This window comes from Apostichopus japonicus, chromosome 9 (genome assembly GCF_037975245.1).
Source record: "Apostichopus japonicus isolate 1M-3 chromosome 9, ASM3797524v1, whole genome shotgun sequence".
Lineage (NCBI taxonomy): Eukaryota > Metazoa > Echinodermata > Holothuroidea > Aspidochirotida > Stichopodidae > Apostichopus > Apostichopus japonicus.
In genome coordinates, this window is record NC_092569.1 from 1,784,572 (window position 1) to 1,798,182 (window position 13,611).

General features: G+C 36.5%; 1 protein-coding gene across 1 annotated transcript in view; it reads left to right on the plus strand.

The window, feature by feature from the left end:
- The window catches only part of LOC139974376 (CYFIP-related Rac1 interactor B-like), a 72,390-nt gene that overhangs the window by 30,414 nt on the left and 28,365 nt on the right, over positions 1-13,611 (plus strand). Inside the window, exons 3-4 of the mRNA XM_071981486.1 lie at positions 10,539-10,660; positions 11,785-11,890. Coding sequence (XP_071837587.1) covers positions 10,539-10,660; positions 11,785-11,890 — 228 coding nt within the window. The remainder of the gene's footprint in view (positions 1-10,538; positions 10,661-11,784; positions 11,891-13,611) is intronic.

Genomic DNA, 13,611 nt, shown 5'->3' on the forward strand with positions numbered 1-13,611 from the left:
TTAAAATGGCCGACCATATTTGACAGTTGTTTTTTGTTTCCTTTTTTTAGAACTTGCAAATGGCTGAGTCATATTAATTCATATTTTAAGAACTCGACCATCGCTAGAGGCAGTGAAACAGGGTTAGAGTTTATAGCATAGACTTGGAATACTTCCTTGTTCAACAAAATGAGGAAAGGTGGTGGGTGAGAGGCTGGGAAGGGGGAGGGGGGTGGGAGAGTAGTGGCAGGTAGAGGAGGGGGTGGAATTTTACATCGTGCATATAATTTACTGCCTTGTCACGATAATACTGAGTGATCCATGCCAATGATTCACTCAAACCAGAGACAGGGTGGAAGCAGAGGTGGATAGGATCGAAGTTTTTCTCTTTAAAGAAAATAATATGCCAGAATGGCTATGTTCTTCAAAGAGGGGGGAGGAGAGGGGGCGGGGAGGGGCAGGGGAGGGTTGCTGTTATAATGCTCACTGCAGTTGAACTTAATAGAGAAGATTAGAAGGACAGTGGTTTGTGTGTGTGTTTTGTACCTATCTTCGTTGTAATGTACAAAGTTGGTGTACATTCCGGATGCAACCAAGTTGTTTCACAGAGATGAAATTGTCATTGGAGCTGCCATGTCTTTGTGTATTTGGGGGATTTACTTCGCTCCTCTCTTACCTGTCTCCCATTCCACATCTGAAGTTTCCCATCTACCTAACTACACACTGGAAACCGTTTTAGCACTGCGCCCTCGCTCCCTGGGCACCCCCCACTTACACCTCCATCGGGATCCTACCCTATGGCGAGAAAAATGAGGGCTCGTATGTGATTATGTGTAATTTTCTTATAAATGTAGGCTACAAACCTGTTTTTCTAACAGCCACACAGTTCCAAGCACACTCTGCAAATTATTCTTATGGGGGGGGTCTCAAAGTTGTATAATATTGACTGTCAGGCATGTATGTAAATAACATGACCATTTGTTCATCCTGTATGGAATAAAAAAACAACCAAAAACCTACTTTCGTTTGAGCTGCCCTTATCAATCACCTAAAATCTCATGTTACCCAAGATAGACATTCTACTTTCAAGTGGTTTGTTTGATGTGCTATAGTATTAAACACAGTTGACAGTCTTTCCAAAACCTAATATAAAAAATAAAAAACCATGTTCATCTAAAAAGAAAGAAAAATGCCATGTTTTCCTTCTTGCTCTAGCTTTTGATTTGTCCGACACCAGAAATTTGAGGAGAGCCTCTCTTAGGTTTGTAAACACGACAGTAGGGTAGTCTCAGCTTTCACCAGACTTCTTTATTCAAACATATAGAGGTCTGGATTTTGAGGTTGCCAAGTTCAATTAAATCAGGCTAAGTCATCAGAGTCGGGCTTTCCTCTCTCAACGGATTTTATCCAGTTGTCATTGAGCAAACATCGAGTGACAGAATTTCAAACAGTGTCTGTTCTTCTTTAAAAGCCGAGTGTACCGTGCTCGTCTCGCTGTTCCATCACATGGTTTGGTAATGTATGGCTAATGGGTCGGGTGGGGCGTGGGGGGGGGTTGGGTCTAGAAGCTTGGAGGATGAATGAAGCATAGCAGATTACATATCTGTGCTTCTTCAACCCCAGTCATTATAGTTTTATTAATTACATGCAGGGTTTGGTGGAAAATGGTTGGTTGCATTTATATTGAATGGAATTTTCCATTATGTGTTGTGGTGTATGTGTGTGGGTGGGTGTGCATCTTGTAAATTGTAACACAATTTTTTGGGTTTTTATTTTACCTTTTTGGTATATTTTCAGTATTATGCACAGGCACAAATGAAAATATTAGCAGGTCTGACACCAAAACATAACACACTTGAAACTGTTAGTGTGGCATAATTTGATTATCGAAAACACCTTGCAACCTCTCCTGAGAGCTTTGACTTTTTATGTTTTAGGGATTAATAGTATTACTTCATTCCAGCTCTCTGACCTATCTGTATTAAACACAGTTTACGTAACCTCCAAAAAGGAATTGGTCACCCCCTTACACCCCTGCCCTCTCCCAACTCACTGCCTTTGTAGGTGAATGCCACTTCCGCTTCCAAATCTACCTTTTAGATGGCTTACAAATTTCTGTGAATATCAATCATTTTCTAGTCAATTAGAATTTATGGTGTATTCCTCATTTACCTGTCTGCACAAAACTGCTGTACTCTCACACATAAGTGTCTTGATTTGACAGTCTACATATAAACATATGCTTTATGGAGCAGTTTGTTTAACGTGGTGTGTAGTGTAAGAAGTAAAATGAATGTTTCAGCCTTGTTCCCATGCGGACTTCATAACTGCATTGATCCATTGAAGGTTCTGTTTGTAATTATGTAGGACTAAATTGCTGAGTCTTTGGACAGGAAGGGAGATAAACTAGGCAGTGAGCAGTCTGCATCTCAAGAGAGGGTGATGTTGGAGGGGGGGGGAGGGGAGGGGGGTAGCATAGTGCTAAAATTTTACTAGTTTTTGTCAGTTAGGTAGATTACAGTACGCTTAGTACTAGATACATGTAATCAGTACAGGCAGGTAAGTATCTTTGTTGAGAAATTCCCAAATCAGTAATTTTTGACATCTATGGACAGTTATATGACTTGAAAAACTGGTTAGTTTCAGCTCATCAGTAAGAACAGCTCATTAAGTGTTTGCCAAACCTAGTCGAGCATCAGTTCTCTAGTTGTTCAGAGTTTTGCAGCTCTGTATTGAGTTTGCATTCATACTTTACCTGATTTAATTAAAGAGGGGTAGAGATGAATGGACGAAAGTAGTCTTGATTAAATTTTGCATGTTTAGTAGGTATAGATTTGAAAGATTTTAGGGTTTTGTTTTGGTCAGTTAATGGAATTGAAATTTAGAGAAAGAGATTGACTTTTTAAACGTGGTTCGTAAAGTTGATATTACTGCTACTTAATTTGAAATTAATGCTGTTATCACAAAGTTCTATATGCAGAAGTATAGCTTGTCATTGTACAGTATGTATACTGGGTTTCCATAGTTACGATAAATATGAATAAAAAAAAAATTGTGGAAATTGGAATAAAACTTCCAAGTTTGAAAAAAGACTTTAAAAGCATAAGAGTGCACAAATGTGATTATAAAATGTTGAAAAATGAAACAATTTTCTTAAACTGGTTCTGTATTGATCTTATATCTTGTAATCAAAGATTTTCCCATATGTCTTGTTCTATGAAGAAGAACATGAAATACTAATTTTGTCATGCCTGCTTAGAAGAAAGGACATTTGCTTCACCCCTCTCTTACCTGGCTCCTAACCTACACACCCCCTATTTACCCTAGCCTATTAACTGGTATTCTTGCACTGCCCCCCTCCCACAATGACCCTGTCTAAGGTCACCCTCTTCCCCCTAATGACCCTAAGTCACTCTCTCCTTCTGAACCTACCATTTAGCGGCCTTAGACGAGTGTTTTCCAAATGGATTTTCAATGGTATTTAAATGGTTCTGCAAGATGGAATTATGGAAACTTTTGTACGTTAGTTACAGTACGTTTTAAAAATGTCGTTCAGCACATGGAGGTGAATTTTCAATGAATAAAATATTGGCTTAAACTTATTATTTCTTTGAAATGGTATATATAATACAGTAGCTATTAAAGGTGATATTCAGCTTATCAAGAGCAATAGAAAGTTTTAATCTTTTCAAGGTTGTCTCTAACAAATGTTACCCTGCATTACCAATTTACATGGTGTTTATAAAATAAAATATCGTGCTCAGATCATAAATTAATAAAGCTATGTTAGACTGTACATAGTAATAAAATCAAATCTTGTCATTAATCTATAAATTTAATATTCAGTCATCATCAATCACTATTAAGAGGATACTTCTGAATATAGCTTAAAGTAGGGAGAGGTTTTTAATCACATGTGAAAGTGTGGTCATTAGTCATTCATTAACGAACATGACACATGTACAACATAGAGAAAGAACCTATCTGTGTAGTGAAGTGTGAATTATAGAAAATGTGTGCCGACCATGTTTATCTGTATACTTCTTATCAACCATGTACAGTTTATACTGCAGTAGGCAAACGGGTAACTTTTCAGGGATTTTCCTGTCAGGTGCTTCACAGAAAATAGTCATCAAGATTGAATCAATAGAGAACATTGTATATTTGGAGAATTCATTTTTGTAAAATCCATTTTGAATAATGCATGCTAATATTTTATCCTTGCCACAAAGAAAGCTGTTTAAAGTGAAAGTAATGTCTTTAGGATGTAATATGAAATTGATGAAAGAAAAGTGTATTGTAGTGTTGTTATAAAGGTACACCAGGGGTTCTAGGAGGGCCAGAACAAGGCAAAGTAGGCAGAACAAAAGGGGTCATGCAGACAAAACCTAAAATCTCACTATAGGCCCAGGCCTAGATGTAGTAATGTGGAGGTTGGGCCCTGAGGGCGCTCAAGCCTAAAGACTTAAGGGTCCGCACAGCCAATGAGTGTCACTTTGTGGGCCAGATTTTGGCTACCGACCGCCAATTGAGAACCCTCTGACGTACACATTTGTCTTGACAAAGGTAATCCCATTGGCAGAGATGTGTACTAGAGCTATACTACACACAGACATATACTACATACTGTATGTCTGTCTCAGTGTCTCTAACGCAACCATTTCACATTGTACACCCTTTAAGATATGTTACTATATATTACATTGAAAGCATCAATTTAGCTCCTCTCTATTTACTGTACCTTCCTTTAAGTCAGATGGCCCATGAGCATTTCCAACCATATCCTTTGGTTTATGCTGGAACCTAACATCTGGCTGACCATACTTTCTCCTCTTCTTACAATGATAAGAATATAAAGAACTAGTAATGGGGCAAGTCAGCTCTGTTTATTTACCTGGCAATCTCTGGTCAGAAATGTCTAATGGCCTGTAGCTTTAATTTATCAAATCTTGGGGACTGTCCAGAAATGTCTTAACGTGTCATTGCACTTAATGGTAGATTCATACTGTGTGGATAATTTGATAGACTCTGGTAATTACTGCTCATGTACAGTATCGTGTAAGCTGTACATCGCATTATTTATTATCTTGAATTATCGTGGGTATTTTGTCAAATTTTCATTTCGGCAGGGTTTGATTTACATATAAATTAGAAACGCATGAAGCATCTAGTCCCCGTTATTCTTAAGTTCACGATGGATAGTGACCAGACAGTGGGCCAATAGGGACACAGTACTACAGTAAATGTTGCCAACATTGGTAGGTTCGGCTAAATGCAGAATTTGCATGGTTTGATTGGAGATGGATAAATATTGTTGTTGTTTATTTATTTTAGTGTATCATTTAAGTAAATTTCCATTCTGCCAGCCCGGTGATTGCCCTCTTTCTCAAATGCATCAGTTGTAGTGTGTCGTCCAGGTTTGACACCTACAGCCCTCAAAATGATTGCGCTCCAATAGGAAGCCTCCTTTTTCGAGTCCTGGGGACTGAATATCCATTTGCAACTTTCTGAAATGTAAAACAGATTAAATACTGATTCTGTTGTTTAATTTGGGGTTATGTTACGGCACACACTTTAATATAGTCTATAAATAAAAAAACTGAAATTTATTTCCAAAAAATAATTATATCCAAGTGACCCCCCATCCCCCACCGATCTTATATGTAGTAATTAAACAATGAAAGTATACAGATAAGTTTGTGCCATTCAGCATTGAAAATTTTGTATTCTATAAAATTTAATATAACTAAGTACTACGTGCTGTATATCACTAACCCCAATATCATTGAAATATTACACGTTATTAAATATAGAACCGATGCATGCACTGGACTGGACGTAATCCTACGTCAAACATTGTACCCTTCTCCCTGCTGTGTGTACAGCACGCATGCCACCATCATCTATAGTACAATATCTTTGGTGTGCACACAGTGCAGAAAAAATTAACACTGACCTAGATACGCTGATAATATTTAATAATCATTCAATACCTCAGAGCATTTGTCACGCTGATGAATACACCGAGCCCGTGGGTCTTATTCCTTCAATCATTTGTAACGTTAATGGTATATATAGAGGTATATATATATATGTATATGTATATATAAATTTATATATATATGTTGATACTAGTTGAGACTAGTGGAACACTAGTAGTTGTAACTCAGAGTTTCATGCGTTTAGCGATCGTCAGACAACTGTTGTCTGAGTTGTCTGACGATCGCTAAAACGTGTGAAACTCCGAGTTACAACTACCGGTGTTCCACTAGTCTCAACTAGTATCAACATATATTCCGCTCTGTCCACTGGACATAGAGCACTCTGCGCCAAGATAGACGCCAACCAACCAACTCTATATGTATATATATATATATATATATATATATATGTATATATATATATATATATACATATATATATATATATATATAAATATACATAGATATATATATATATATAGTTACAGTGAGATATTGTCTTTTTCCTTCAATAATTTGTAACGTTAATGGTATATATATATATATATATATATATATATATATATATATATATATATATATAGCAAGGAATCACTAAGCCAACTGGTTTTCTGATTCCTATTGTCTTTGATATTTTCATATGTTCCTTTTGCTCTGTTATAAATACTGTATTCGAACAGTTGACTTGGTTAATTAACAATGCTAACTACAGTACTTACAATTACTGTTTGAACATGCAGCAAGATAATTAAAGTATAATGGAAAGAGAAAGTATCTGGCATCTGAGAGCCTTGTAATGAACTATATAGAATGTAGCATGTACTGTAGTACTGTGAAGTATTTATACTAGCATATCATTAACTGCACATATACACACTATCAGTAAGATTGATTTATTCATGTACACAGGATATGTTTTATAGTGTTGAATCTGTACAGTACTGTAGTAGTCTACAGTATGTTCCTAAGCTGGGTGGTTGAGTCTGTACATGATTTCTCATAGTTTCTATATGTTGCAACGGGGAATAAGATATAGTTGAAACTTGTAATGCACCTGTAATGAACTGTTTATTATGTAGCACGTACTGTAGTACTGTGAAGTATTTATACTAGCATATCATTAACTGCACACATATACACACTATCAGTATGAGAAGATTGGTTCATTCATGTGTATGTCACAGGTTATACTTAATAGTGTTGAGTCTGTACAGTACTGTAGTATTCTATGTTCCCAAGCTGGGGCACTGGTTGAGTTTGTACATGATTCTCATAGTTTCTGTACATTGCAATGGGGAATAAGTTATAGTTGAAACTTCTGTGTAGCAGACTTTTAGCATTCCCTGAGTTTTTTGGCTCAGATTATAAAATACTACGATGGTTTCTGTGTAGAAAAACTGCTATATACATCTTTACACTTGTAATATATAGCAACTTGACCAATTTGCATAGCATTTTACAATGTGATACCCGATAAAGTATTCCCTGTGCAGCATCAGATCTGGACATGATCGTTGTGTATATGGACATGAATGAATAACCTAGTTTACAGTACTGTAATGCACCGTATTCTTAAAATGGATTGAGAGTTTGTACATCTCATTAACATCTCATTAACTGTACATTTCAGTGTTAGATCTGGACATTCGTATGGACATGCAAACATGAATGACTAATCTATACTGTATCACTGTGTTCCTAAGCTGGGTTGGTTGAGTTTGTACATCTCATTAACTGTATACTTCAGTGTTAGATCTGGACATTCGTATGGACATGCAAACATGAATGACTAATCTATACTGTATCACTGTGTTCCTAAGCTGGGTTGGTTGAGTTTGTACATGTCATTAACTGCATACTTCAGTGTTAGATCTGGACATTCATATGGACTTCAAGCATGATTGATGAGTCTACACTGTGCTAAACTGCTTCCTAAACCAAGACTGAAAAATATTTAAAGATAGACCTTTTTTTTTTATTTTTAGAAATTACACTACTGTATTTACTAATTTAGTCACTGCATAATCTCATTTTTTGCATAATTTACTAGTTTTATTAAGTGCATATAATAATCAGTATGCACTTTGACTGCTCACAGACTGTACAGTTCACCTGCCTCCACACAAACCAAACATATTCCCATTCACCTAACCTGTAAAACATAGGCATTGACCATATTAAACATCATGCAGACTTAATCACAACCTAAATAAAAAATAAAATAAAACTGTAAGCAAACTGCTTATCCACTAAAGAGCCTGTGTAGGGGAATGTGTAAAAGTAAGTAGGCCAACTGACTTTTACACATTAATCACAACCTGTGCACAACTCCCTCTCTCTCCAGCCCTTCCTAAAGTACAGTGTACTAATCAATTGAATCAATACAATGTCAGATTATTCCTTGAAAATTAATGTTAATAATTTAAAAAAAAATTCATTCTGTTACATCACACAAGCTGTTTGATCATTAATCAACCATTAACAAACTTCCCTCACTAATTAATTCATCAGCTAATTAAGAATCTTTTCAGCAGAGTTTCAGTAACTTTAGGTGAGTGGTACCACTACATTGTGTAGTGAAGAGTTTATGAAGCCATTTAGCAATGCTTCTGTTGCGGCAAGCAGACGGAGTTAAGTCTTTATCAAAGACTGTTTGAAGTGTCTTTGTAACATTTCACACTTTCTTTTACTTTCATGTTCAACCCCTTGCTTATACATACATATATATATATATATATATATATATATATATATATATATATACAATTCATTGAAAGGATCAGTCCAAGAGTTTCAAAGTTATTTTGAAAACAAGAATTTCTTTACTTTTTGAATCAACTGCAAAATTTTGCAGCAATTTTTTTTTTTAACCGAAGGGTTAAAAAGGAGAACACATTAAGTGATTGAAATAAGTTTGCTGTTGGTCCAATCGTAAAGTAACCTCTCAGTGTTCTGTCAATTTCAAAGAGTAGAGAACTTCTTTAGGATGTTAGAGCTGTATTTATCAATGCCTACAGTGGAATTACCACCTCCCTTACCGTTTTCGAACCTCTGGACATACAATCAGCGTCCATAGCCTAGTTGGTTAGGGTGTCCGCATAAAAAGCGGGAGGCCCGGGTTCGAAACCTGGTGGAGACTAGGAAGTTTTTGCACTGTTCTGGATTTGCCAACTTCCTTCAATTTCAATTACATTGATATATATTAATATATATGAACAGTATTATATGTGCTTTGTTATTTATTAAATTTAAAGGTCCCCCAAACAGAGCTATCATTTTATAGATTAACTTCGCTCCTCTCTTACCTGTCTCCCACTCCACAATTGCACTTTCCTAGATCTACCTAACTACACATTTGGAAACGTCTTAGCACTGCGCCCTCGCTCCCTGGGCCACGCCCACTAATTCCTCCTTCCGTATCTACCACCCGGAAGTAGACTACACGTAATTTTCACGAAATTTTTGTTTGTGATTTTGCAACCATTTTATAGTTTGGTGATGCTGCATACAATCTCCAGCATGAGCAGCAAAGGCACTCAATGAATTGAGTTTTCTCGCATGCATATCTTTGCCATAGAGTCGTAGAGTGAATAATAATCAACTTCCAAAATCAGTTAATGTGACCCGTAATGCATTGTTCACAATGGTTAGATTACCTGGTGTACCCACCCCGTACAGTACTGTCATAGAAATGATATTTCATAAGTCTGTAGAAGTTACAGGAGTTTTCCAAAAGTATCTTAAAGTCCAAAGGGTAATGTAGTATTTAAGACATAAGCATATTCTGTAAGGTTGTTACGGTACATATAAGTACTAAGCCTCGATCCATATATCTGTACACTGTAAATTGGATTGGCAAAACATTAAAAATTACCCTTCGTTTACAATGTTTACTTTCCACTTTAAGTGAGCAATATATAGTACATTTTTTATTGCTTTTCTTTGCATAAGTCATCACAATTTTACCAACCAGCACTCCATAAATGTTAATAATAGCCCATGCAAAACATAATGGCCAAGGTCAGAAGATAGATAACAATCGGTCAGAATAAATATGCACAAATGCCGATAGTTTCATTTTATAAGCATGAGACTTATTAGCATTAAATGCTATAGGATTTAGTTCAATTTGCTGAGAGGACAGTATATAGTATTAGCAGTATAGAACCAACTGACTGCTTTTTGCTATATATGTCTTTAACCTGTTATGAATTTTGCACATTCCCAAAGTTTACTTAAAAAGTTACGTGAATGGATACATGTCAGCACTGCGCCCCATACGTCCCACCGCGAATGAACAACCTTTTACAAAGTTGCTGGGTATTAACCTTATTTACTTACATGGTCTCCATTACCTGTCTCCTCACAACCCCAGCACTCTAGATCTATCGTTCCTCGAGTGATCTCGACGTCACTCGACAGCAAGAAATCAAGGTCATTTGACATTGTTCTCTCTTACAAGGCGCATAGTACATAAGAAATTTCAAAATTATATTAAATTTGTATTGATTTTAAATTTTTATTTAAAATTCAAAACTAATTTTTCTTTCTTCTTTCTTTTCCTTTTTTTTTATACAGATGCGCAACCAACAGATGGTGAGAAAGAGATCTTTGATGTGGTCAGTGGAGTCCTGACCAATGCAATCAAGGTGTTGGAAGACCTACAGCAATACCAAGGAGCCGGTGACGAGATCAGATTTGTAAGAACAAAGGAGGGAGGGAAGCACTTTGAATTTAACCTCTCAAACGCTAATGATTTATTCATTTATTCCATCCCAAATTTGATATGCAAATTAGGCTAGGATATAAAATACTTTTACATGTCAAATGCAATCAGGGTTACTGTACTGTAAGAACGGAGGGAGGGAGCACTTTGAATTTTACCTCTCAACGCTACTGATTTTATTCATTTTATTCCATGCCAAATTTGATATGCAAATTAGGCTAGGATATAAAATACTTTTACATGTCAAATGCAATCAGGGTTACTGTACTGTAAGAACGGAGGGAGGGAGCACTTTGAATTTAACCTCTCAACGCTAATAATTTTATTCATTTTATTCCATCCCAAATTTGATATGCAAATTAGGCTAGGATATAAAATACTTTTACATGTCAAATGCAATCAGGGTTACTGTACTGTAAGAACGGAGGGAGGGAGCAATTTGAATTTTACCTCTCAACGCTACTGATTTTATTCATTTTATTCCACCCCAAATTTAATATGCAAATTAGGCTAGGAAAAGGTACACCAAACCATGAGGTAATTTGCAGACCTAGGATTAGAATGAAATGATCAGACATGTAAAGAATAGAGGGTATTACCATTATCATCTAATGCCAAAGCAAAAAGAGTGTAATCTCAAAGTTATTCCCTTAGGTGTCCTTGTTACGATACAAGAAAACACAATGAACTTTTGAAAAAAAAATTAAATATTGATGTGTGGAAATATATCATTGATTTTGACTTCTGTGGGATATAAAATACTTTTACGTGTCAAATGCAATCAGGGTTGCTGTTCGTCCCGAGATCTATAGATGTGTTGTTTGATGATGAGCGGCCAATAACTTGATAAAATTGCGTTGCGTCATGAAAAGCCGATAGAAACTCTCTCCTTGAGGAATCAGAATTTGAGATACAGTTCTCTGTAGATTGTTCTAAAATAATCGGTTTTTTTTTTTGTTTTTTTGTTTGTTGTTTTTGTTTTGTTTTACGTTAAGTGCTAAAATGAAAACCACGTTTACCTCTTCTCTCTTAATTTTTTCATTTTTTTTGGATGGGTTCTTGTTATTTAAGTCTCCTCCTCTTTGGTTTCTCTTTTAGGCAATATCACATCCAAACAATGAGGAGTATCAGGAGAAAGCTTGGGCTGCTGTGTGCCCATTGGTTGTAAGGTTAAGAAACTACTATGAATATTCAATAGAAGTTGGTGAGTGTCAACACTTATTCTGCTATAATATTTTACTTTATATTTTCTTTGATAAGATTTTGACTGATCTCAGTTGAAAAAGTGATTTGTTGCGTCACTGGACAAGTATACATTTTGTATGATTCAGGCCTGGAGAATTATCTGTCGCAAAAGTCACTTATCCAGTTTATTGCCCGAGACATTCCCATATTACAGAGAGCAGTGTAAATTAGCAGTAGGCCGCTATGAACTACATGTTAGACTCTAAACCTTTGCTCCATCAATGGACCCCTAGGGAGAATGAAGAGTTAGTCATGGACCCCATCTTATCCGGGTGCTATGGCCCAGTGGATAAAGGCGGTGGCATTTGAAGCAATGAGGCATAGCAATCGGGAGGTTCCGAGTTCGATACCCGGCAGGGTCATAGTGAGGTGGGTTTTTCATCCAAGAGCAATCTATGGTCTTCCCATCTGAAATGACTTTCTAATTCGAAAAGATTCCAAATTTGAGTTAAAATGTTGAATTTGAAGCCACCCGACATGTAAGTTGTAATCCATAAGCCCTTGCAGGTTTCTCCCACATTTATGGTTACATAAGCGTTGTAAAAAATAACTGCTGATTATGATTATTATTATTAGTATCTATGGTTGGAGCCGAGGTCAGAGAAGCGTGTCGAAGATGACACTTTCATAATTTGGACTGACCTAGACTCACAGACCGTTGGTTCGAGTCATCTCCGTTAACTTGCACGATAGTAAATAGTAGAGTTTGTAAGTTCACTTGTAATGGGATGGAACCCTGGGCAAATTAATCATTAATTGTGAATGACAATTTACAAATCAATACTTGGATACGAAACTTGTCGTCAAGAATTGTTGCAGTGTTTGCACGGCTTGCCCTTGTGTAAACAGTTTTTCTATAAACCTGCGATTTGGTTTTGATTAGATCTCGTCCCGAGTTAGAAGCATTCTCATGTTTAATGGACGAGAACACCGTCGAGGTAATTACAGCCGTCATACGAGAGAAGTTTTATTGTGGGGATGTTTTTCTCTCTATTTGTCATTAATAAGATCTTTTCCGCCAAAAATAGCTTCCAGTTTTCACTTTCGTCGTTATGTGCTAGGCGGTTGTTGACTATCGTTATTTGCACAGATTCATTGAGAATGCCTAGGGCACTGTAGTTTGTGCCGTGGAATGTGCATAGAGGCATGTGGAAATGACTAGATTAAATTGACAAAAGTGTCGAGATATTTGGAATTCTCAGAAACCAAAAGCAAAAGTAATAGACAAAATGGGAGTAGAAAAAAATTAGAAAATAATCTGTTACTGCAAGGGTGAACGAAAATTGTTTAGTTTTTGTAAGAAACAAAACAGATCGAGGAAGGCAGTGCTGTGTGTTTTGGCACTCGGCTTTACCAATCCTTATAAGATGACCGGCCCAGATGAGCAGAGAAACGTTCCCCCAACCTTACCCCACCCCTGCCCCCTGTCTGGTTCCCCCTGTGTAGATTCCCTTGCAACAACTGACTAATTACACATCATCTAGTGCCCGTGCATTATGTATGATCTGTTTGTGACATTTCATATTCGGCACAGAGTAAAAATAGTAAGAATAAAGGCTGTTACATCACACTGAATATCTTGTTGATCAAAATATGATTTCCTTAATTCTCGACAAAAAAGTGCTTCAAATCTGATGAAAACCATGCCTGGTGATGATATGTTTGTATCAGAACCTGTCA